General features: G+C 45.0%; 3 protein-coding genes across 4 annotated transcripts in view; 1 reads left to right on the forward strand and 2 right to left on the reverse strand.

Annotated features, from left to right (window-relative positions):
- The window catches only part of LOC126565490 (uncharacterized), a 500,287-nt gene extending 481,477 nt beyond the window's left edge, over positions 1 to 18,810 (reverse strand). The window contains exon 1 of the mRNA XM_050222672.1: positions 18,218 to 18,810. Within this exon, the coding sequence (XP_050078629.1) occupies positions 18,221 to 18,745 (525 nt within the window). The 5' untranslated portion in view covers positions 18,746 to 18,810 and the 3' untranslated portion in view covers positions 18,218 to 18,220. The remainder of the gene's footprint in view (positions 1 to 18,217) is intronic.
- LOC126564801 (protein PRRC1-like) overlaps positions 1 to 26,541 on the reverse strand; it is a 299,123-nt gene that overhangs the window by 83,676 nt on the left and 188,906 nt on the right. The window lies entirely within an intron of this gene.
- The window catches only part of LOC126563788 (rap guanine nucleotide exchange factor 2), a 136,802-nt gene continuing 114,310 nt past the window's right edge, over positions 4,050 to 26,541 (forward strand). For both annotated transcript variants that reach the window (XM_050220528.1, XM_050220527.1), the window contains exons 1-4: positions 4,050 to 4,601; positions 20,882 to 21,070; positions 21,142 to 25,060; positions 25,575 to 25,964. In XM_050220528.1, the coding sequence (XP_050076485.1) occupies positions 4,092 to 4,601; positions 20,882 to 21,070; positions 21,142 to 25,060; positions 25,575 to 25,964 (5,008 nt within the window). In that variant the 5' untranslated portion in view covers positions 4,050 to 4,091. The remainder of the gene's footprint in view (positions 4,602 to 20,881; positions 21,071 to 21,141; positions 25,061 to 25,574; positions 25,965 to 26,541) is intronic.

The following is a 26,541-nucleotide window of genomic DNA, read 5'->3' on the forward strand; positions in this document are numbered from 1 at the left end:
TGTCAAATTTATCGTGCACACCGTGTCTAATATAATTTAAGGCATAGTGCGTCCCAGACTTTGTGGTTGTCTGGTGTAAATTGCATCACGTTTTAAAGGTCCCAAAAAATGTTCGTTGACGCTATGTTTGCCTGTAAGCTATTGGGTGTAAGCTGTTAAAGATTCCAATAATCCTCACTCTCAATAATTTTGTTCATTAAAAATGACTGGTTTATACAATGCAGCCAACCCGAACATGCACACTTCATGCGTGGGCTTGTCATTAACTTACAGTGCAAATTAATAAACCCAAAGGAGCACGGGACAAACAACATTCTAATCGTACCGTAATCATTACTTTCCGTTCGAGTACAATCTTGGAATTAAAAGCAAAAAAAACCCAACCATTTAAGTCACAGCCTTCATTCTTGACCATTCTCGATGTTCGCTTGTAATTGTGTCCACTGAAAGTTGCGCACGGTTTCGCGATTTAGTCATTCACTTTATCAGCCAGCTGAGCTGACGCAAAAGTTTCGTACATTGATAGACTTCTAGCGTCAGTTATGTGTGACACAGTTGCAGTTACGAAAAGCTGTAACACAAAAAAAAAATCACACACTGGTATGACAATCGATTACCATTTATTATTACATATGGCGTCAGAGAACTGACGAAAAGGGCACATTACACAAACAAAAAAATGTAGGCTCATCAAGAGCGGCTGGGAATAATTTACAGCGTTTTAGCGTGGTACGATGGGAGATAAAGAAGGAAAAAGAGGAGTCAAATGGTTGCTTCCTGATTATCGCGCCCCTAGGTTTTTTGCTGCTGCTGCTGCTGCTGCTGCTGTTGTGTTTTGCTTAAACGGTCCGCAATTTACTGGGGTGGGGCGAACTTTCCCACTTTTGGGCGATTGCCCTTGTACCGGAGGGCGTGCGCTGTAGGGAATCCGGGTCAAGAGATTCCCGACAAAATGGTTCAGCATGGAATAAAGCCAGCACACTCGTGAACCAACAACGGGATATTGAACATTTCGGGAACATATTTAGAGCACACGCGTTTTCCGAGGCTTGACACACGGGTGTCCGTAGCACTTCTTATGCTCACATAATCGTTTCCTCACGCCTTTTGAGACTGGAATAAAAAAAAAATAATAAAAAATAGAAAACATGACAATGATGAACTGTTTGCGCAGGGTAAACTAGTCGTGAGACGAAAGCGCCAACATCGACAGCAACAATACGGTTGTTTCACGGCGACGACGATGCTGCTGATGATGATGACGCAGAAGACAACCTCCTCCAGCCTCCACCAACAGAGACAAGCTTGCGTTATTACATCTTTCGCTACTTTCTCCCGCCCTTTTTTGGGAGATGCAGCGAAGTGGCAAGGGTTTGTAGTTGAAGCGGGAGGGCGCGTGTGCTTTTATTCATTTCATATGTTCGTGCTCTAGCGCTGGAACAAACGCCCTCCAGCGTAACCACCCTGTCCCCAGAGGAGCCATCAATCAAGCGAACTCTGCTGCCTACACACAGGCGTAAAACAAATGTGAAGAGAGTGAAACGACGGCAGATTGTGGGTCTCTTTATCCATCGCGATTGCTGTTGGCTGATGCCGGTTGCAACTTAGTCTTAGTCCGTTCCGAAAGGCTTTATGTGGCGTGGAAAATGAAGAGAAATTGGCTGTAAAGATGGTGCAATAAAACCGTATAACATTCGTTTCGTTTGCTCTGTCGCCTTGTTCGTTACGTACAGGGAATGAAATGCTTTCGGAACCAAGGTCGCAGAGGGGAAAAAAGGGTTGAATTCGTCCAAAAATTGACGTAGTCCAAGAGCCAAAAAGATTGTCGGAAGCTTCATCCGTAATCCTAAAATCTCTAACAAGCAAAAGTCGTCTAAAATCCTCTCCAAGGGCCTAAATGCAGTAGGAAGCTTCATTCGTACATCAGATAATGAGCCAAAAAATATGCACGAAATTCAAATTCCAGACCTCTACAGGTATCAAAGCTGTATGCTCGGTGCTTGAGATAAAACTTTGCGGAATTTCCCAACGCTTGTCCAATAGAAAAAAAAGGATGACATTGAAAATGCCGCCCAGCAGGGTACATCGCACCAGAGTAGATACGTGTACAAGCATATAATGAAAGTCTCTCTCTCTCTATGTCTCTGTACTTCGGGACCATTTTGCTGGAACCCTAAACGTGTTTTGCACACCCAGACGAGATGATGCACACCCATGCACGTACACCCTGTGGAGTTGCAATTTAAATCCATTTGGTTCAATTTAGCCAGCGCGACAGTGCTTCCCTTCATACGCTGTGCAATTGTGAAAAGGAACGCAGGGTTTAACACAGTCTCAGAGCCTATGGAGTCAAATTTTCTTGTTGGAGGAATGTTCCAAATAAATAAATCTTCCTATATTGCCTCCTAAATAAAAGATGATGTAAATTCTTAAGTGGAAAGTCGAAGAAAAAAGGTTTCTAAAATTGTTCAACATCTTCTAAATCATCTAATTCAAGTGCGCTTCGACTAATATTTTTTGTTTCCTTTTTCTTTCTATTTTAGGAAGCCTTCGCTAAGGAATTGGAATGTGTTGTGTACGTCTCGGTTCTACTGATCCACAAACCCGTTCCGGAAGCGCCGCACTGCTTGAACCACTTGTGGCAGAGCAGCAACTGGAAACGAAAATGCTTCTTTCGCTTCACTTCCACGCTGCACGCGAGGCGCTCGGGGTGTGGAAAGCGCAAAACCGTAACAGCAAAAGCTAGACAATCGAACGGTGGAACGGCACGACACCGTTCGAACGCGAATCGATTCGCGAACCGTAGCCAACTTGCATTTAATGCTCACCTTCGAACCGACCGGTGTGCCGCCTGGCCGCTTTGTGCAACAAGTGCACCGCACCGAAGGACGCAAACCTCAGTTTGGTGGAGCGCACGGCAGAAAATAGAAAACCTTATAATACCCTAATCGAATCCGATGAGGCCACGGGCTGGCATGAGATCGTGAGCGAGAGCGGTGTTGGCCACCGGTGGGGTGAAAAACCTGTTCCCATTCTTATAATGCATATCATTTAAGTGAGCGCCGCGCGGTGTAAAAAAACATTATAACGACCAGATTCCGCGGATGCAGCGAAGGAATTCGCTTACACCGCACCACTGCCACGCTTCTCCCCGTGTTTGCGACGGACTTTGGCAAAGGAGAAACGTGGTGGTGGTTCGTTTTCCACGCCCGCAATTATTTCTTGTATGGAAAAAGGGAAAAGGGATCCCTTGAAAGAGGGGACTTTGTCGTTAGTATTAAGAATCTGTGTGCACCCTTTTACTGATGCCTTTTACTTCGTTTGTAGGTGTTTTTATCAGCACGAGAAGTAGTGTGTTCCGTGGGTGATTGATATTCGATTACGAGGCTGACGAGTTTTAGTGCCACAACACACACACACCGCAACGGAAGCAATTCCCGGAGCTTTTCCGCCCAGTAGCATATCTCCAGTAGTGTGTGCATCACATCCGCCGGAGGTTGTTTGTGACACTGCCGGGACAGTGCGTTCTTGCTGGAAGCTAAAGGTGAAATAAGATCGTAACCGTTTGGTTGTTTCCCTCCGGGATGGTGGTCCAGCAGGTCCGACGTGTGAAGCAAATAGGTGTCCCGGGTTGTGTGGTCGGCCTGTTAGATCGCTAAACGATCACCAGAAAGCAATGCGTTACCATCGTCGTCGCGGTAGTGGGTTACGATTTCCACCCATCAGTGCAAGAGTTGAAGTTTGTTGGCTAACAAAAGTGTCCTCGTTCTCGGTGCAAAATGAGTGCTGCCCCGGAATGGCTCTATACTTGCACTAGGCCATGCAGGTGAAGGAAGTGCAGTGGAAACTTAAAGCTTGAGTGTCATGTGTGTGTGTATGCGTTGCTGTGCAGTTTATGACCGGTTTCTCCAAAGCACTGAAAGCGATAGAGCGGTTATAGATACGACGCTACGGAACATAAAACAAGAAATAATCGGAGAAAGTGTCTAGGAAGTTGTAGGCGGAGTGTGTTAAAAGCACACACACACACACGAGTGCCACGAAAAAAAGCGTGTTGGAAAAGTGTATTTTCTAAAAATAATAGGTAATAAATGACCGATAGAAAATTGCCAATTAGTCCATCGGAACAGGCCACGGCCAGCCACAGTCCGCTGCTGCACCACCATCCACATCAGCAGCAGCATCCTGCACACGGCAATCATCATCACCTTCAGCAACAGCAACACTTGAGGCGTGCTGTAGGAGAACAGCAGCAGCATCACGGCATTGCAATCACGGCCGGGATTGGCGAACCGGTTGGTGGTGAAGGGCCGGTCGCTGGAGTTGGCGGCGGTGGCCCAGTTCCGACGGTTGGTGCACCAGCGCCACCACCCCGTGGAACGTCATCGTTGAGTTCTGGCCATCATCTGCAGGCCGGTGCCGCCGTCGTCGCGCTGGCGAGCGTCAACAGTAGCACCGGCAGCACCGGCAACAGTCTGGGAGGTGGTGGTGGTGCTGGTGGAGTCATTGGCAGCAATCATGCAACCGGCACGACCAGCACGACGGCCACCAGTAACAGCACCAAGCACGCGAACATGCATCGTCTGAAGCACACCAGCTCGGTAAGTCGAAGTTTTCTATTTTTTTTTTTTCGGGAAGGGAATTGAAGTCTTACAAAGTTTTGTCCATGAAAATAAGGGGTACAATCTGCTCGTGTTTGTGCTATTTTCTCTCGTTATTACATAAGAGTCGGTATGGGGGTACGTTTCACCATTGGTCCTCAATGTTCTGGGTCATCTACTGCAATCTCAAGATTGCTCCTACAGAGGCTACAGACTTCCTAAAATTTGTACCTTAAAACCTTTTTGAGAAAGATAAAAAAAAGTACCTCCCATTGGGTTCTAAGATCTGCTGTATTATGACTCTCTTATACTATAATTTTGTGCATCTCTCTGTAGTCTCATGTCTAGTCTTGTTGAGATTTGATATTTTAATCTCCGATCTAGATAGGTTTCAATAAACCTATTCTAAGGCATGTCATGAAAATGACACTAGTGCCAGATTAAGGCAATAAAAAGGTTTAGTTGCAGAAGATTAAGTCAACCAATTTTGCTTGCCATCTAATGCCATTAATGACCTATTGGGTCACGCCGGCCATTGAATGGCTTAATAGACTGGCTGCTGTCACCTAGTTGGATAGTCAGTCCCCGGACTCCGGTTCTACCTCCAGGACGCCTTACATACTTCCTTATCAGGTGCTACAACCGCTTTGAGGTCTTGGCTTGCTGCTGCAGAATCCGGAACCGCTCACTGTCCCGGAAGTTAATCTGCAACCCGAGGTTTTCTGCTCGATCCTTTGGTGGGCCTCTGCTACCTGCCGCAGACCAATGATGTCATCAGCGTATGCCAGGATCTGGGTTGACTTATAGAAGATGGTTCCCGAAGTCTCCACCTCCTAGACACGAATGGCTTTCTCTAGCGCCAAGTTGAATAGGAGACAGGCGAGTCCATCTCCCTGACGCAGGCCTTTGGTGGTAGCAAAGGACCCTGAGAGTTTTCCATCCACCTTCTCCTGGCAAGTGACGTTGGTTATGATCATTCTACTCTAGGATGAACTATTTTCAATATTTTCAATGGTTTGGTAAATACTCAAGTAGAAGTTATACTAAAATTACCTTCACTTCTGCCCAATCTTTGTAACTACCTGAATCATTCATCCAGGAGCGAAATTGAGTGATTTAAAGTCAGATAAAGAACTTCGCTTCGCTGTCGCAAAATCACAGAAAGCTTGCGCATTCAACCATCAGCCAAATTTCTCGAAGCGTAACGAAAAGATTGCTCTATCGTAGCAAGTGTCCTAAGATAATCGACGACAGAAAGTAGCTACCGCAAGCAGTTTTATCGACATTCGCTTTCACTGTGCAAGAAAAAAATCCTCATAAAATCGACAGTTTTTCCAACCCCTTATGCCCGGTCGTCGTCGTTCGTACGTCGCACGATGTATAATGCTAATCTTGTTACGCGATGCACTTCAACAGCCATGCCCTGTGTGACACCGCAGCCGGTCTACCGTCGAACCGAAGCGATGCGATAGGGTTTCATCCCCCCCCCCCCCCCCATTCGAAGGGACATTTTTCCTCCCCCAAAACGGACGTCATCAAACCACGAACCCACTAGATGCTACTTTTCATCGAACGGTTTCAACAATGACTTCCGAGACTACAAACGAACACAAACCGCACCCGCGGTTCGAAGGCACACAGCTCAGGAAGGAAGGTTCTCCCGGCGTTTCGGTTTGCTGGTTTGTGTGTGTGTTGTTACGGTTGGTGGATAAATGATATCCCGCACCACCGCAGCTCATCAGCGGAATCGGATTTAATAACAAGTCCACCACCAACCATCACTGGCGATCATCCAACCGACGACCTCAACAACCGGTAGCGCTGCGTGCTGCGCTTTAATGTACACCCCAAGTGGCCCCAAGTTTTGCGAAATTGCGGGCTCATTCGCGGCTAAATGCAGATGGGATTAATCTCCCTCCGGAGATCAAGTAATAACCACCAAGTCTCGTTGTGGGACGTACTGGTCTGCTACGTACGTCTACGATACGTACAATCGGGCTGATTGTGGTAATAATACACACATCTGTGCTGTTCGTGGTGTGCAGTAGTAGGACCAACCAGCATCGCCGCGATTGACATCAGGTGGCCTGGTTCTGGAACCCATCGTTCTCTGGAGGGCGTGCGAGACGCGACACTGATGGATAAATTGCGACCGAGGCGACTGGGGTCGCAATAGAGTCCACATTTTACTGGATGAATTGTTTGATTTATTGCCCACCAACAAACGACGCTGCCACACACATATCCCCTGGTTTACTTTTGTTTGCTGCTCGCTCGGGTAGTTGTCCCGCTGGATTTTCGATGTTCACAGTGGCTAATTTAAATTTCAATGGCACAGCACCGGCAGCGGAGCATGCGGAAAACCGGAATGATCTAATCGGACGTGGAATGTCGGGGTTTAGGGGCGTTATGGAATCTTCAAGCGCTTCAAAACTCCACTCTTGAGGGATCCGTGACGCGAATAATCGATGAAGGAGCAGGTTATCTTCGCGCTGGAATCTTTCAAGGTTAGCCCAATGGAATGGGCCGGTCAGCTTAAGAAGATGTCAACTTCAAGATGAAGGCTGTGCAATTGGCGGTTGGCTGTGTATTGTACCGTACAATAGGATCTTCTTGATTCTTCTGCTTGTCCCCATCAGGAGGATAGTTGTCTGTTGCTGTCGTATTAGATGCTTCACAAAGGTTTACTGTTCTTGATAACAATGCATTTGGGAAAAAAGGGGAAAGAATAAATCCTTTCTTATTGGTACTTTCTCCTTACTTTGTTTGTATCCGCCCCATCCTGAGAATGCACCCGACATTAATCTCCTTAGACGAAGCAGATTGCTCAACAAAAGGAACTATGCTTGTTTTTTTCATTTATAAACAATGTAAGCAAACAAATAGCTTCTGCTACTGCTCTCTTGTACTTTTAATGATGAAACTAGTTCCCCCATACCGTCATCTAATGCCCACTGCAGCTTCCGAGCGATGTGAGAGTCCTCTTCATATGACACCCTTTTCTTTCGGGGCGAAACCATTAATCGCTGTGTGCCTGTTATTATGCCACCGAGCGTGAAGAAAGCGAACGGTAGAAAATGTCTCTTGCATCCCTGCGGGCCTCCTCCGGAGCACAGACCCGGGAGCACTTAATGAAGCACTGCCAGTGTAAAAATCCCACCCCGGGAGGATGGAAAAGTAAATAGCTTTTAATGATGCGTCGCTCACGCTGTTGTGAAGTTGACTTTTCGAGCTTCTGTGTGCTTTGCTGCATTTCCCTCTCTCCCGTTAATGGGCAAAGTGTTAAAGTTGTTTGTTTTTGTGTTTAATTTTACATTCGTAATATAACAAATTTCTAACAAACCGTCCTTATAAACTGCCAATTATATTATCATAATAATTCGTCTCTCTTTTGTGCAAGGCTTTGTGCCTGGTGTGCTGTGCCGCAAATTCATTATTCATTAACGATCAAAGAAATGGCCAGTGAGTGTTTTGGTGGGCATATTCCATCGATTACACAACACTATAATCATGTATCGTCGTGGTTTTAAGCTTTCCAATCCGCTCTTACTCCTCCCCTGCTCTGCTCCCCATGGCAAGGGAGCTCGCGCAGCTGGGAGGGCTTTGTGCAAATGAGTTCCTTGTTAGTGAATGATCGATTGCATCATCGCAACCGCCGTCGTCATGATCATCAACCTACACCGGCGGGGACCCGAGGATGATTTTTTCGGGGGTTGAACATTGGCACACCTCCCCCTTCTGCTTGCCCCTTCATCGATAGATGATGGCTGTAGTGAAAGTGAAGAACCACCATTTCGGTGTTTTATTGGGCTACAATCGACGGACTGGTTGAATGCAAACTGGGGATTTGGTTACAGCCACATCAACAGCAGCATGATTTTGGGTGGGTTTTATTGTTAGCGGTCGGTTCTGTCGGTTGGAATGGTATTTATTATCTCTTCCGTATGTGAAACCCGTATGTGGTCGTGTCGCACGTTCGGTATTTGCGTATTTGCTTTTTCATGCGCCTTTTTTTTTTAATGACCAAAACCATAACGCTTTGATTCAAAAGCTCTCATGTTCGTTCGTACTGTTGCGAGATGGATGGATTTTATGCCTTCCGGTTCTTAATTTCAACAAAGACAACGGTTATTCAACTAAACACCCGAATTGCTTACTGCTTTTGGGTTGGAGTTTACGTTTTTTATGTGATTTCTTTCGTTCACATGCCCTTTGACTCGGTTTTACATGGTTCGGCATACTACTGCTTTAGAGCTTTATTATTTGAAAGTCAAAGTTTTATACCTTTTGCAATTTATTTCGTAATTATGGTTACGAAAATGTACCATTTTGTGTGTAAAGAAGGTTTTTGTCTTCTTTACTTTTATTGTATGCTTGTTTACTGTTTCCTGTATAAAGTTTATGTTTTATTTTATTCTTTTTTTACCTTTTCTATGTGAAATTTCAAGAAATAATTTTATCAAATGTTTAATTTGATTTCATTTTTATTCTTTTTGTTTTAAAAATAATACTGGTTCAAAATTTAATCTTTTAAACTTTTAATTGGTTGAAATTGATGTAAAAAATTCTTTTATAAATTTCCATGGCCATAAATTATGTTATTTGTTGCTGCATTTTAATGTGATGTAACTTTAAAAAAATGCATATTTTTGATAAAAGTTTTAATGTTTTTTTTCTATCTCTGTGTTTTATTATAATATTATTATGTTTACTCTTCTATTGCAATGTATAAAATAAAAATGCAAATTTTTATCATGTTTTTGTTAAATTTTATTTTTCATTTAAGATTAAGTATTCAGCTTAATTAAGTATTAAGTATTCAAACTCAGCTACTCCTCAGCTGGTTTTGTACCGATTTCTCAAGGCAATTTCCTCATTTCCTTTTTACCTTATCGCAAGCATTTTTTCCGCAGCTGAATTTTATCCAATGTTTCCTAAAATGTTTATCTGTTTATTACTCTATTTTTATCAATTGATCCATATTTCTCAGTCATGCATTCGTTTTTTTTAATTTGTTTTATTTATTTTATTTTATTGAATTACTAAATAATTAGTTGAATAATCAATTTGATTTATAAAATTGTTCTTATAGAATTTTTTTACAAGGCTTTGGTTATTGCATTTTTTTATTTGTTTTTTTTTTTCTATCTGTTTTAAATTGTTTATGTTATTCGGCATGATTTTTTTTCATTTTATACAATAAATAATGCAATAATGGTGGAATCATACAAATGAAAAAAATCCACTGAATCCATTCTAAAGCTCCATTATACTTCAATTATTGTAGTTTTTTAAAAAATATTTTATGCTTTTATTTAAATATTCAACAGTTAACTTAATTTTATCACATTTACTGTCACACTCCTTACCTAACTTTATACTTTTTATACGTTTTTTTTTTAATTAATCACGTGACCTTAATCGTATGCTTTTCGATGCAATAACTTAGACTAAAAAATCAATGAATTTAACATATTCCACCATGAATGAGCGGCCTTATGCTTCTTCATGCTCCGTGGAAAATGAACCTCACACATAGACACACATACACACACGTAATGGAATGGATTGATGGTCGATCGGTTTCATCGCAACTTTCTCCAATACACAAACACGTTGAAGAAGAAGCTGGGTGTGGCGTTTCGTGTGCACGGCGAGGCGGATATTTATGCGTTATCTCGTCACAAATTGGTTGGTCCACCACCCGGCTACTGGTGGGGCTGCTACCTTAGCTTCCTGCTTTGTGTCAATCGCCGTGCCCAGCCATACCACCATCTGCCGTTTGATTAGCGTAACGTTACGTGCTGTTCGGCGCTGCATGCACGCACGCACGCACGTACTGCGGAGTGTTTGTGGTCTCCTAATAGTGTATGGATGCCCACTTAAAGAGCTCGGTTGTTGTATATGCTTCTCTCTCGCCTCCGTACTTGCTGACCACCGGCAACAGTGGACAGCATTTCTGTTTTCGTTTTATCCATTCTTCTTGAAGTGTTTTCCATCGTCTGGTGCAGATAATGTAGCAGGAAAGGTGCACCGAAAGCGCGTGCCATTGCAAAAGGCCCTCGGTATGATTATACCCCCGTGCCATGAATAAACATTATGTAGCCGCGAGTTGGGGGGGTTTGTTGTTGCTGTACTGCGCCGTATGTGTGCTAAGGGATGGAATAAATGCGAACGGAAGCTGGAACCAGCTCGGTGCGACCTACAGCCGTATGTACAGTGTAGAAAAATAAACATTTATTGTGGTTGGTTTCAAGTGAATGGCTCGCGTAGTAAAAACATATGTCTTTTGTATGTTGCAGGTGTAAATGCTACTACCGGCACAAGCTGTAAGGTCTCAAATCGAACATCCAGAAAAAAGAAGAAATTTTGAATCAATATTTAGGCTATTTAAATTATCATTTCCCTTACATTGCATACATTTAGGCGCTTCCGATTCACTCAAGTGAGTAAATGAGGAGTTCACCATAAACTTCATAATAAAGTCTTCACATTTATCACGCTGCAAATTGTCTTCCCCGGCAGCTGGAACCGATTGAAACTCATCTTCACTGATTCGATTAATAGTTTAAATCGATTTCTCAGCCCCATCTTTTAATCACACCGACACAGCAGCACCGGTGTACCGCACAGAGAACAGCCAAGGCTTGGAAATTGCTTTATTCCGTCCAGGGGGGAGGGCCACGTTCCGGAAGTCTTCAGCATAGATGAGTGAACTATGTCATCCAGGCACCGAGAGACCGAAGAGATGAACAGAAACAAGACCACACAGGCGCGATGATTGGACATCAGTCCGTGCTTCTCGGTCCGCATCCGGATTATAGCAAAAAAAAAAAAAAAAGCGAAACAGAAGAGAGCTCACCCACACCCACCCACCCGACTAAATCACAGGCGTGTCAACAATCCCATTTGTCGATCCGGAAATGTTGTTTGCAAATAGGTGAGGCCATACACCTTCGACCGGTCGGTCCGCTTCAGACCCGTTTCTCGGGTGTCTTCTTCCGCAAACTGCTCGACCCCACCTCCGGGTTTGTTGGTCCATGGGGACCTCGGAATGTAGCACAGTGGAACAGCAGCCTCATTAGAGAGCCTATTGAACTGCACTGCAAGGGAAGGCTGCTGTTTTGCAGCTGCTGGACATGTGTTGTTGCTTCCGCCTTTATTCGATTGGTAGGACACCGGTACCACACTGGTGGGTGTGTGCGGGTTTAAATGTTGTGACACCGTTTTGATGCTGCACCGTGCAGAGAGAAGAACAAGGAAGAATAAGGTCGCTGCAATGGATTGATTGCGATAAAATGTCATACAAAAAATTGAATTCGATCAACGAATGGGGTTGGTCGATGAACCTGGGCTTTAGCTGTACATTAGTTGGATTTCATTTTTACATTATTCCGTTGCGGGGTTTTTTGCGTTCATTTTGTTGTCGTGCGGAACAGTTTGGAAATGTTTAATAATGTGAATTGTCGTATTTTAATCTGCACATGAATACATTTTTTATTAGAATTCTTTGAAAACGCCTGGATGTATGCAATATACTATTTTTTGGTACGCAGATCGTTGATTATTGATTTTAAATGATAAATCTTAATTACTTTCTTCTTTAACCCTTTGCACTCGAGGCGTTTTTCGCTTGCGCAAACCAGCAACTTGAGACGATTTCGGCCAAATTAAGTCAACATATTACGGGTACTTTTAAGGCATTTATAAACAGACAAGCGTATAGAAGTAATAAAAGATCACTAGTTTATTCATTTATTCATTGATAACTATTAAACTCCGTAATTAATGTCGGTGTGATATTTTGTAAAACAATAGCCAAGGTGCATTCAACGCTTGTCTGGACATGTGTCACAATTATATGTAACTTCCCGCCTTCCTCCAGGCAACACAAACTTTACAGTCCTTTTTTTGTCCCTTTTAGTGCTACGTGCAGCTTTTCATTTAGTCGAATTTCGTCGGAATGCGACGTAGTTGCTTGCTCCCGTTGCTGGCGATATGAGCCTCTCAATTGTTCGACGAGTACCAGGGAAATTTCCATACCCCAGAAGTAAAGCTTACGCCACCATTTGAAGGACTTCACACCGGAAAATCGGTCGAAGTTGGCACTTCGAATCGGCCGGGCGCTGGACCAGCTCGAATGCAAAGGGTTAACATCGATCAAACTGGGTCAAATTTGGCTTCGGAAACATCTGTTTTGGTTTAGAAAAATGATGTTTAATTATGGATTGCATACTGACAGGCGTTATAAACCGCTAGTTCGCGAGACCTTTTTTTCTATTTTTTAAACATTCATTTTTCCCATAGTTTGTCCTCTAATGTTCAAGACAAACAATTTATTAACTACCTTCCACACTTGTTTAACTATTAAACGCGTCAACACAACCTCTTCACGTATTACACAAGACGGCGCACAATGACACACTCAAAATAAAAACGCACGTTTCTAGTGCTTCAATTTAACCTCCACTTGTGATGGAAACAAAATGACTTTGTCAGTTCAAAGATCAAAAAATGGGCAAAAGAAATTGTAAAAAAAAGTTGCAGAAGGGGGCTAGAAAAAGTCACATAATGAAAGACTTTTTTTTAGATGCATTTTAAACCATTGTTGCTCAAATGATTTGTCAAGCACAGGGGGCGGCCCCTGTGTGTGTGTGTGTGGCGTGTGGAAGTTGATGATGATGATGGGTGGGTGACACGAGCCTTATGCTCGGTTTGACAAGCTCTTATGATGTTTTCCCGGCGTTCTCTCGCGCTTCGCTTGTGTGTGTGCTTGCCGTTGTGTGTAGGTACAATAGCGAAAAACCGAGATCTTCCAGGCGTACAAAGATCTCGTTCCTTCCATTGTGTTCCAAATTTGTTTCGTAACGGAATCATAAAGGTGGTCTGGTGGGAGGTGGTTGACGTTGCGGGGAGTCAACAGGAAAATTGTTGGAAAAGATCACCGGGCGGACGACGACGATGGGTTTGGGGTTTGGGCTTGAATTCTTTCATCCACCAACGCGCGCGGGAGGTCGTTACAGACTCACCGCATACACACACACACACACACAATAGTCAGTCAGGAATATAGCTTCAATTACATTAAGTGTCCAATTGAGCAGCTGCTTGCAGTTCGCCTTTTGTCATCTGCTTCACTTCCATTCGCCGATCGCTCAGAAGTCTCGGATCTTTTGAGGCTCTCCTTAACGGAACACCCCGAAAAGCAGTCGGGAAATTGAGGAGCGAACCTCAAAGAAATGGACGGGTTCCCGTCAAGTGGTTTGCACTGCTACCGAGCGGTGGCATGCCACTTCAGGGTGAGCTTTGTCAAAGAAGTCAAGTGGCGGTGACACGGCCCTCTCCACTTTCACTAGACGAAGTTAGCCATTTAGAGTCTTTTCGTCTGCAGCAAACGTACACTCGCAAATGCCCTAGAGGAGCATTTCCTCTAGGAGAAGTTGCTGTGCAATTTCTTGGCCAGCTTTTACGTCTTATTCGTTTACTATTTCTTGTGTTCCGAACACGAATAATCAGAACGAACAGATGCCACTAGTAGCGTTAGAAATAGCGGATCTTATTCGTTCTCCTAATTAACTTGCTTTAGTTTTTCACTCTTTAGCTCAATGTTTCTTTGCGTTCAATCTTTAAAAAAACCAGATATTCAACCACGCTTACGGGATAGTAAATAATAGCTGTTTCTTTTTTTTTTCGGTTGTTGTGATGTGCTAGGAATAGAGAACCAAAAAGAGCACAAAAATCTGATGTGGTGGAAAAATGTTGGATAAAACCAAATCAAACCTCCCCTTCCACCAGGGGGGGGGGGGGGGGGGGGGGGGAGTTTGGGGTTAATGGTCCATGGCTGAAGAAGATGATGATGGAACGCGTCTGCTTTTATCGGAGCAGTGTTTTAAGTGCATGCATTCCATCTCCCGTACATACTTCGCTTTGTTGTTCTTTTTTTTCTGAATCGGTTAATGTCTTCGATGCTACCCTGGCTGCTTACTCTCAGCGGACCGCTCTGGACCGGTTCGGAGTCGTCTATCATGCAGATTAGACATCCTACAAGACGTCTATGCTTTAAAAGGGCTCTCTTAATGAATGTAAACTCTTGCGGTCTCGTATTGGGTTCGAAGAGGCTGGCATGCTCTTGACGATTATGATGGTGCGGTTGGTGAATCATTCTGTCACGATTCGATTTTAATTTCGTTTCGGTCCATGCTCTTCCGATATGATGACTCGACTCGACGTCTAGGGTTTCCCTCCATTTTGCACAATATTTCTTGTACTGGCGGCACTTGGCAAGTGTCGTGAAAGTGGGCATTTTACTTCTAACAGTCATTTTGAAGCCAAAAGTTTTCCCTTTCACTTAGTTTTTGGCACGAATCTCGAGTGTTTTCTACGGTCGATTCACTCATCCGAAAAAGTGTGTTCGCTTAAAGATGGTATGGATTTGATTAGTTTACTCGTCATGCTAATTTAATCCAATCTCTCTCAAACTGTTGAAGGTGTACCAGGCATTTGTAAGTAACTTCCGCAGCAGCACCGATGACGTTATATTACACAACACAACCCACTCGATTTCTAAATACATCATTTATAAGTCGTGCATGCCTTATCGTCGATTCTCCATCGATTTCTCCTTCTTTCTTTCTGCGGGGCGTGTGCTGTAACTTGTTTCCATCTGTGGTCCATATTTCGGCGGATGCATCCCGGCGAAGAGTCCTTGCCACAGTACAACGGTCCCTTCGCATCATATGCATTCTGAAGCATTGGCATTGAAAACAGACGCTGTCTGGTTTTGATTGACATCTAATTAAAGTGCTCATATGGTTTGAAAACAACCCTGCTTGTGGGAGTTAGGCTTGGAGGAAAGCTTTGTAGCTATTGGGTGTGTTTAAAATCGAAAGAAGCGAACCCTTGCTGGAAATAGATGGTGTGTGTGTGTGTGTGTGTGTGTGTGCCTTTTTGCAAATGTGGCCTGGAGTGATGTAAAATCAGTAGAATTCATTCGTTTGTAAAATTGAACATCATCAATGTGGGTTTGTGTCTGCAGCGAAGTCAGAGAGAGAGAGAGAGAGAGAGAGAGAGAGAGAGAGAGAGAGAGAGAGAGAGAGAGAGAGAGAGAGAAAGTATGTGTTTACATGCTGATGCGGCCGCAGGCCCCTCTTTATTTACTCCTTCTGAGGTGTTGAGGTTATTTTTAATGCAGGAAAAATGTTCAAAATTTTACGGGTGAATAATTTTTGAAGATTTTTTGCATGTACAATGTTGAATATCTTTGTTGAAGGAGGTCCAGACGTTATTTTTACACACCTGATGTGGCATTTTTCATAGCTGAAGGTCCACAACGTATTGCGTATTGTTGGTGTATCGATTAGAGGGTCTGGATTTTTTAGCAAAAAAATACTACCATTCCTTCTATCGGAAAGCGGTAAAACCTCCATTATTTAGGGATCTGGAGACTTCTTTTTTCTTCGGCCATCAGATGGCTTACTAGGCTTACCGATACCACGTAGTGGGATATTCACTCCTCACTACGGGGGGGACGGTCTGGATGGGATTTGAACCCCGGTCCTGCTGTTTGAAGATCGGCACCAATGTCCCCTACGCATCTGGAGACTATTTCTTGTTGAAAGTATTTTAATTAATTAGAAACACATTTTTAGCCTCCTCATAATAGTCCATGGGGGTCGGTACGATAAGCCATTAGACGAACGCTGCTCTAATGTGTTCTGTGAAGCTCAAAAGAGAGTCATCCTTTAGTGTGATGTTCTACAATATGCGTCTCTAAATGGACTGATAAGTAGCAATCCCTTGAATGAAAAGAATTATATGCTTAATCGAAAGAGTAAAGCGTGTCACAGTACACTGCCCACCAAAATAATATTGCCGTAGTGATTCATTTTTCCTCTCGTTCCTACATCATGCTTAGGAATTCCCAATGTAGAAGTCTTAATCAGCTCCAGGATTGTTTTACGTCGAAGTATACCCCGCAATGGCGTTTCGGATAATATCACACCTCACACAATTGACCCCATTTATCCACCATCATGCAATTTTGTTGAAGAAAAATATATTTTAATTTTTTGAACGCTTTATGTACGATCTCATCTACTTATCAAGAGAGCTGCTTGTTGCTGCTGGATGCTGAGGCATCGTGTATGTGTGTGCTAGCCCTCCTGCACCTTCCTTCGAACCTTCCAACTATCGTGCAGCAGTAAGCACAGTACGTGCTGTGAGCACGGTTCACATCTTTAAAAACCCATCAGTTTAAATTCCTTGCCTTTGTACCGATTTTCTTTTCCTCCTCTCCGCGTCGCAAGCTTGGCTGGCATCTATGATTTTTAAGTTTTAAGTTTTATAACTCACTACAATGCTGTGGCTTTGTCGTAAGAAGTCGTAGTGCGTGAGGCGTTGCTGCAATCGACTTCTCATTGCATTCCAATTTCAGACTAATACATGTCCCTAAAGTTCTTGCTTTCCTGTCTCTAGCAGCGATCAGTAAAATGCAGCTTGTAATACTTCTTTTTAAGTGTCTTCCACCAGTAATGCGATAAGAAAACGCGAGTTAGTGAGTTTTTTGTGCTCTCCTGTGTGCGCGTGTGGTTGTATAGAGTTTTGTTTCTGTTCCCTTGCCGGGATCGATCTGTGTAGCCGTGTTTTATTCGTGTTCCTGAGCGAACCATTTCACGCTGATGCATTCTTTGTCTACCGATTACAACAAGCACGTTTTCGTTCGTGCTGCGCGCGCTTCCCTACTTAAGTAAAGTGTGCCGAAAAGTGGAGGGAAAAGACCGTATTAGGTGGGTGATTCAAAAATCATTAGCTGCTTGCCGCGGCACCGTTCGGACTTTTCTTTGTGCGAAGCGTGTGTGCGGAGCTAGCGAATCGAGCGAACGAACGTTTCTCTACGTTGAACGTGTGTGTACCTACATCGTTAATATAGATTAACAATACCACATTTGTTGTCATCAGGGTTAAAAATGTGCGATCATTCGCAGTTTTTTCCCGTTTGTTCCTCCTTCTCTCCTTATCAATAGCTACTTTTATGCGCTCCGTTAATAACTGGTAATAGCTTTTAGACGCCCTCTTTAAGAGGAAAACACCATTTGTGTGTGTTTGTGTGTGTGTTGTCGAACGTTTGGAAAGTCCTGCCGTGTTTCCCTAGTGCCGTTGGGTCATCAAATGCAGCAAAAGGCTTGTTTTGTGCCATGCGAAAACACGACCCGACGCCTTGTTTGTTTAAATATTTTGCTCATTTAGTGTGGAATGTGAAGGAGATTACATTGGAAGATTCCTAGTTTCAGACGTTTTTAGAGCTTTTCTAGTTCGTTGATATATTCAAATCATTTTTTGGCGGCCTTTCTCAAATTTACTCTCACTGTCTCTCTCTCTCTCTCTCTCTCTCTCTCTCTCTCTCTCTCTCTCTCTCTCTCTCTCTCTCTCTCTCTCTCTCTCTCTCTATTCCTCTCTGCCGATAGTTTCAGTGTATTGGAGTAGCTATAATTCCTTCCGTTTTTGGCTTTGTTTGTTTTCATTGTCCTTTTCCTGTACGTTACAACGACGAGAAACCCTGGCTTATTAATCAAAATAAATGCATTCAATCGTAGTGTGTATCCACCTTAAACCTAAACCCCCTAATACAAACTAGTTTTCTTCATAATCCGCAAAAACTCTTCCTGGTTTACCTCCCCATCCCCATCCCGGTCCGCCTCATCGATCATTTCCTGCAGCTCCTCGTCCGTCAAATTTTCGCCCAACTCTTTCGCGACTCGCTTCAAATTCTTGAACGAAATCGTGCCCGTTTCATCGTCGTCAAACAGCCGGAACGCTTTCAGTATCTCTTCCTTCGAATCCTTCTCCGCCATCTTCACCGTCATCAGCTGCAGGAAGTCATCGAACGAAATCTTTCCCGAACCATCCTTATCAATTTCGGCAATCATCTTCTTAATCTCCTCCTTCTTCGGTTCGAACCCGAGCGCACGGATCGCCACCTTAAGCTCCTTCGTGTCGATCATGCCGGTACCCTCGGAATCGAACAGATCGAACGCTTCCTTAATGTCCTGCCGCTGCTCGTCGGACAGTTCAAATTTAGGGCCGGATTTTTTGCGTCCACCGGCCCCACCACCAGTTGTTACGCCCGTCGTACCGGTACCGGTCATACCCGTTTTGTTGGTGGTTTTTGTTCCTGTGGAAACGGATACAGATCCGGATGCCTGTAATGAAGCGCAAAAGAGGGGTTGGAAGTTGTTAAAACAAAAAAAGCCTACCAGCAAAGGTCATAACAGTTAGTGGTTTTGTTTTTAGGGGTACGAAGGTTCTGTGTTCTGGGACGGACACACACACACACACTGAAGCATTATTTTTCAATGTTGGGTTTTATGCGTGGGTAGGCAAAAAATGTTTCGGTGAAAGTTGCCCTTGACCAAACACGTGTGTTTGTGTGTGTGTTCGGTCAACATTTGCAAACCGCACCGTGGGCGCCACCGCGGGGACACGATGCGCCGTGTGGGATGGTGCGTGTACACGCAAAGGAAAGCAAATGAAATTAGAAAATGTTTAAACCAACAGAAAAGTATGCCCACTGGGAGGGGGTGGAGTGTACATTAAAAAGGGGAAGTGGGTGTAAAAATGTTTTGCTAACGTTTTGATTCCGAGTGAGGGACGGAACCCTTCTTACCATGGCTTGGGAAAAAGTTGTGTTTGGTGGCTTTTTTAACTTTCTGGCAGGCGGGCTGGCTCACGTTTGTCTGTTTTCACACACTCTTCACCGACTGTTTATCCGGATTGTGGGTTGCAGGTAGGACACTCCGTAAAAGCCCCGGGGAAATAGACGACGGAGTTTGCACACACACACACACACACACACTCTGGCTGCTGGTGGTAGATTATGTAGCAACCCAACAGCAGCGCACCAAAGGAGTGCTCTATGTTGCCCTTGGTTGCTTTCCGTTCGTTGTTGTTGTTGGTTGCTGTGTCTGGATGTCCGGTTGCTATAGGACCACTGACGGCGAGGGGGCCAGCAACGATGTGTGTAACCACGGAGACTTTAAATTGGTTGCTGAGCTCAAACAACACACCTGCCACAATTTCTATCCAATATTACCGTTGCTGTGGAAAGCGAAGGACACTTTGCCTGCGTTCGTCCTCACCACCGTTCGTCGTATGTAATGATGCGAACACCAAAGGCACAATTATATTTGCACGATAGAGAATTGGATGAGATGTTAATGTTGTACTATATAGGAAGCAGATGCTGGTCGAAAAATGCCGCAGCTAATTATTCTTCCTCGGTGCTGTCTGTGTGGTTTTCTGGTGGTTACGGGTTTTCGTTTTTTCTTCTCCAGTGCACCGCGTACGTGGGATACACGGCCAGCTGTTGAGTTTTGGCACAAACGCAGTCTGATGACTGTGTGTCGTATTATCGATTGCATGCACCCCCGGAATCCAGACAGAGACGAGCGAGCTCGCAAGGCGCAGCAGCAGCAGCACCAACACCAATCGTTTTAGTGACGTTGTTCAACCATCAAAGTGCTAAACAAATGCTGTGGTTGGGGTGTTATTTTATGCTATAGATCGAGCATAAAACCCATGTACAATATACACAGTCACAGTGTTGGGGGATTCGCCACCACCACGCAGGGTATTGTTTTTGTTGCGCAATTTAAACGCTTGCCAAACAGTTGTTTACTTCTTTGAAAACTTGTTTATCGCAAAGTTTTCGAACCGGGAAATGCTAAATTCGACTGGTTTACTTCTACAACACGGTTAAAAACACGGCACAATAGGGAAACAACAGTTTTTCCCCCAAAACACGATACAACACACCACCACAACGCGGAAGAAGTCGAAAATTTTTGACAGATGTTTGGAGTTTGCAGCGATGTTGCGCGCTCGGTCAACTGGACGCGAGTGTGTGCGTGAACGGTCGTGCGGAATCGTATCGTGCGAAGCTGTTGCGTGTATGTGCGCAAGGGCGAATCGTTTGATGGCGGAGCGAAAACAAAGCGCACTGACATGTGCTGTTTTCGCCCCGTATCCTTGTGCTGAATAAAATTCAAATCGACCGTTGGAGTAGGCGTTGCGTGGGCTGTAAATCAAACACATCAAAAGTGGATTAATTAATTGCACTGTAATTAAATATTTTTAACGTTTTAAAATTTATGTAAGCAAAAATAAATAAAAAAAAAACTTTGAGGTCTTTCTTTGTATTGCATTATAGGGGGATCTTGGCGAATTTCGAACCATTTTAAATTTATAGCTAACTTATCCTTAATTATTTCGTTTTTCCATTGCAGCTAACCACCAGCATCTATCCAGAGCTTTATGACAAAGGTAATCGATTATCTCATTCAAGTGATACCAGCCAGGCTGACACCATGACTTCCGTAACGAGCTCCTCACTAGACTCGGATGAGGTGGATCTCTCCGGTTTGGTGGAATCGGTCGTCGATTCTGACGAAGAGGACATTGCTGAGAGTATAGATGTAAGTGCGACAGCTCCGTTGCTTTGTGATGATCTTTAAACTAACTCCCGTTTCTTCTCCCTTCTCCGCAGAGTTTAAGCGTACGGGACACGGTACGAGAATGTTTGGAAAAGGATCCCACCGACCGTACGGTAGAAGATATCGAGATATTGCTCGAGTTTACGCAAAAATTGAAAGCGTTCACGAACATGACATTCGCGGTGCGTCGAGCGCTTTGCTCGGTGATGGTGTTTGCCGTGGTAGAGAAAGCCGGTACGGTCGTGATGAACGATGGTGAAGAGCTGGACTCTTGGAGTGTGCTGATCAATGGGCACGTGGAGATAGAGCATAGTACGGGCGAGGTAGAATATCTGCACTATGGGGATAGTTTCGGTATTATGCCGACGATGGACAAACTGTACCATCGGGGCGTTATGCGGACCAAGTGCGATGATTGTCAGTTTGTGTGCATCACACAGACGGATTACTATCGAATACAGCACCAGGGTGAGGATAATATAAGGAAAATCGAGGAAGATGGTCAGGTGGTGATGGTAACGGAGCTGCGGAACAGTACGGGAGAGAATGGATCTCGCAAAGGTTATGTCGTCATACGTGGTACGGTGGAACGGTTGATGCATCAGCTGGTAGAGGACACAACGCTCACGGATCCAAACTATGTGGAAGACTTTCTGCTTACATTCCGTACATTTATCCACAATCCGATCGATATCTCGAAGCAACTGCTAAAGTGGTTCAACGTGGATAGTAATAGCGGAGCAAGTGAAGACAATAGTGGAGGATCGAGTGATCTGGTCGATGGTGCAGCAGCTTCCATCTTGCACCACATACCGTCAGGCCCCGGGGACAGTGTGCTGTGCGATCGGGTGACGCGCGTCGTACTGCTGTGGGTAAACAATCACTTCACGGACTTCGATACCGATCCACAGATGATGGAGTTTTTGGAACTGTTCGAAACGGCGCTGGAGAAAAAGAACATGCACGAACAGCAGCAACTGTTGCATGTGTACGCGCAGCATAATGCAAGAGAAAGAAACGTTACGCTGGCGCGAAGTTCGCGGGATGAGGATCTAAACTTCCAAATATCCGGAGGTCCGGGAGGTATCTTTATAACGCGAGTCGAGCCGAAAACGAAAGCGTACGAAGCGGGGCTAAAACGTGGCGATCAAATACTGGAGGTGAATGGGCAAAGTTTCGAGCATGTGACATGTGCCAGGGCGTTAGAAATTCTAATGGGCACAACGCATCTCAGTATTACCGTAAAAAGCAATCTGTGGGCTTTCAAGGGCATGCTGTCGAATGCGGACGGTGATTCGAGCAAGCTGAAGATAGATCTGAAGAAAGGTCTTCGGGTTGATCTACTCCAGTCACAAAAGTCGCTCGATCTGGTAGATAAGGTCGGTGGACTGTTGCCTACGCCACAGTTCCTGATGCCACTGCCGGTGCGAGATATCGAGTATGGACGTAAGGATTCGGGCGTTTCCACACCGTCAGGTTCTTCGTCGATGAACAACAACAAGGGTGGCAGTTTCATGACGCTCGGCGGTAAGAAGCGTATCCAGAAGGCACTGATCAAGATGAACCTACTGCCAAAGAATAGCGTCTTCCAGGATGACAATATTAACAACAATAACAACAACAATAGCAGCAGTAACAACAGCAGCAATAGTAGTAGTAGCGCGAACAACGGTAACAGTAACAATGGAAGCACCTACGAAGGTGGAAGTGATCGATCGTCGGGAATTAGTGTGAATTTTTCCTCCCAAGCGTCCTCCATATCGACGTCCTCGATAACGACGGCAGATTCGGACGAAACGCCACCAACCTCCACGTATCAGAGTAATCCGGATTTGCGCGAAAACCACTGCACACCGGCCAAGGCGCAATCGACGGAAGCGATCATCCCGACGAAGATGGGCACCACGTACCTGGAGGAGTTGCGGGCAAGTGATTTCCCGGAGCATATTCTGAAGGTGTACAAATCAGACCAGACGTGCAAGTATCTGCTGGTACACAAGGAAACAACGGCCCACGAGGTGGTAATGTTGGCACTGCAAGAGTTCGGAATTCATGATCCAAGTTCGAACTTTTCACTGTGTGAAGTAAGCGTCGGCGAAGGTGGCATGATCAAGCAGCGTCGTTTGCCCGATCAGCTGCAGAATCTTGCTGAACGGATTGGGCTTAGTTCGAGGTATTATCTGAAAACGAATGGCATTACCGAAACGCTCGTACCGGACGATGTGGCACCGGAATTGATCCGCGAGAGTGCGGTACACTTTTTGCAACTAAATGCAAACGAACTGGCGATACAGCTAACGCTGCAGGACTTTAGCATCTTCCGGCAGATCGAATCGACGGAGTACATTGACGATCTATTCAATCTAAAGAGTCGATACGGCAAGCCGATGTTGGTGCGGTTTGCGGAGTTGGTTAATCGTGAGATGTTCTGGGTGGTGACGGAAGTTTGCAGCGAGCACAATATGATGCGAAGGTGCAAGATTATCAAGCAGTTCATCAAGATTGCGCGGCACTGTAAGGAGTGTAAGAATTTCAACAGCTTGTTTGCGATTATCAGTGGGCTGGGACATGCGGCCGTGAGCCGCTTGAGACAGACGTGGGAAAAGTTGCCGTCAAAGTATCAGAAGCTGTTTAATGATCTGCAGGACCTGATGGACCCGTCGCGCAACATGTCCAAGTACAGGCAGCTGATACAGACGGAGCTGAATGCACAGCAGCCAGTCATTCCGTTCTATCCGGTGGTGAAGAAGGATCTTACCTTCATCCATCTTGGCAATGATACGAAGATTGATAGTTTGATCAACTTCGAGAAGTTGCGCATGGTTTCGAAGGAGATCCGAACGTTGCTGCACATGTGCAACTCACCGTACGACATACTGACCATGCTGGAGTACAAATGTCAACCGCCCAGTTCGGCCATGCTAGCGCTCAATCAAATGTCGGTCCCATCTGGAAGTGGCAACCTGATGCTGGCACCCCCCGCTCCACCACCACCCACTTCGCTGCCGGCCGCATTCATGCACAGTCAAACGGTGAAGCGAAGGAAGAAATCCACCGCCGCACCGAATCCGAAGAAAATGTTCGAAGAAGCACAGATGGTGCGACGGGTAAAGGCGTACCTGAACAACATGAAGGTTATCACGGACGAGGACGAACTGCATCGGTTGTCGCTTGAGTGTGAAGCGCAAGGTGGTACCACACCGAACACGGTACAGGTTCGCAAACGCTATCCATCGCCAACGCTTTCGACGACTTCGAGCACCAGTTCGACTAGTGAGGGAAAAAAGGGTGCGCTCGGGCTAGGCATGAGCAGCTTATCGATCGGGAGCGCTAGCAGTGGCAACAGTGGAGCACCGAAATTCGGAGCCGCATCACCCCAAGCCGTCAAAAAGCTACTCTCACTCTCAGAGCAGACAAAAACGCGTCCCCACCAACCGCGACACCCGTCGGCGGGGTCGATCCTAGCTCCACCACTAAACAACATCCACCATCACCATCATCAGCATCATCACAGTGCAATCTCGGGACATCTGAACAGTACGCTCTCTCACTTCCATCATGCCCATCCGCCCACGAACTATCTGCCGCACCATGGTGGGACGGGCATCACCATCAGTCCCTCGCAATCTCCGGCACACTGTTGCGTAGGGGCTAGCGGAGCGGCAGGAGGTGGCAGTGCGGTTTCGACAAATAGTACCGGTGTTATGGGACCACCACAATATCCACCACCATCGGCACACGCTGCCGGCGGTTATGTGACGGCGGCCGGTACAGCGGGGGGTGGTGTGCATTTGGCGGGCATGTTGCCAAATCCACCGAACTATAGCACCACCATGTCGATGTATGCGAATGGGCGACCGGCGGTTCTGGCCAGCCGGATACTGGAGAGTTCTGTCGATGCACCTAGTCAAATACCACCACCGATGGAACTGCCGCCGGAGAGTAGCTCCTTCCGTAGTCCACCGAACTATGGTAAGTGTGTATGCTTGTTGGGCAATACGTCTCCATTGGTTCCTTGTCTTAAAAACTTTTATCTTGTCTTATTCGAAACGTCCTTAATCATTTTTCTACACGGTTTTGTGTCGGTATGGCGTCAATTATGTCTGTCCTTGTTTCCGCTCCCCTATTCTTTATCCATATTCCATCGAGCGGATATCTATCAACCGAGTCTCTCTCTTCGAAGGACCTCGGTGTTTGATTGGATGTTGGTCTTCCTATCATTACACTATCAAGAATATTTTTTTAGTAATTGTTTACTGTTCAAAAAAGGACGAGTGTGACAGAGCATCGAGGTTAAACCTTTGATTACTCTGACACTTGGTTCCTTGTTACTGACCAATAAAGCTACCCAAAACTTAGATGCTCTTCTTCGGCATCTCCGAAAACTAAGCGTTACAGCAACATAATTGAATCTTAACCCTGAGGAAACCCTGAGATCAGCGTAATCTGAATCCCTCTTCTATTTTCTTCTCTCCCAATTCTACAGCTCAAACGGCACATCGAAGAATTGCCAGCAATAGTAATACCACCATTCCACCACCCTACCCAGCTCCTCACCAAAACTTTGGTAACTCATCCCGCATAATCTCAGCCGTTGGGATCTCACCCATTGCGCCGAACTTTGTCGCACCGGCCGTAAATGCGCTCTCGCCCATGTACACCGGGAACAGTGGGGGTGGCGGTGGAGGTGTCGGTGCATCCGTAACTTCCTCCGGGACTCCGGTGTGTGCAAACTTACCACCAGCAATACCGGCACGATTGCACGAAACCGTCGCTGCAGGGTTGGTAGATTCGGCGCCACCACCATTACCTCCGCCAAGTATAGACCTGTCGGCGGAGAGCAGTTCCGTGACCGTGCTGAGCAGTGCTGCTTCCGGTGAGTGTCTTTTACCGTTTATCCAATATAGCAATTGCATTATTAATGTACTAAGTTAGCTAGCATTTGTAGTTTGTTTCATTTTTGGGATAGTTTATTTAGAAAATCCTTATCGTGGATAGTTTTTAGTTCTATTGATCAATACGATGATCGCCTTCTTTTTGTGTACCTTCTTCTGGCACTCTCTGGCATGCGTGTTTCGATAGGGGAAAGTCTGTGTGGAATATGTTTCATTATATTTGGGATATTTTTATTTGTTTACTACCATTTTTATATTATTCTTCTCTAATTTAAATGATGTGTGCTCCGCCTAAAGGTACTGCCACACGACTGATAAAAACGAATATTTTACGTTATGTTTTTGAATTTTATTTTCATCATTTATGAGTTCTCCTGTTTGTGATCGTGTGATCGTTCTGAATATTGTTGCATGATTCATTGATGTGAATGAATGTGGAAACATGTGTTTGTATTCATTTTGCGCTCATCAAACACCTCTCACTCTCCAAAGCTGCAGTGCACGGTCGGTTTCGTTGTTTGATTTCTTTTTTTTTTCTTGTTTCAATCAGTGTCCGTC

Source organism: Anopheles maculipalpis, chromosome 3RL (assembly GCF_943734695.1).
Source record: "Anopheles maculipalpis chromosome 3RL, idAnoMacuDA_375_x, whole genome shotgun sequence".
NCBI lineage: Eukaryota > Metazoa > Arthropoda > Insecta > Diptera > Culicidae > Anopheles > Anopheles maculipalpis.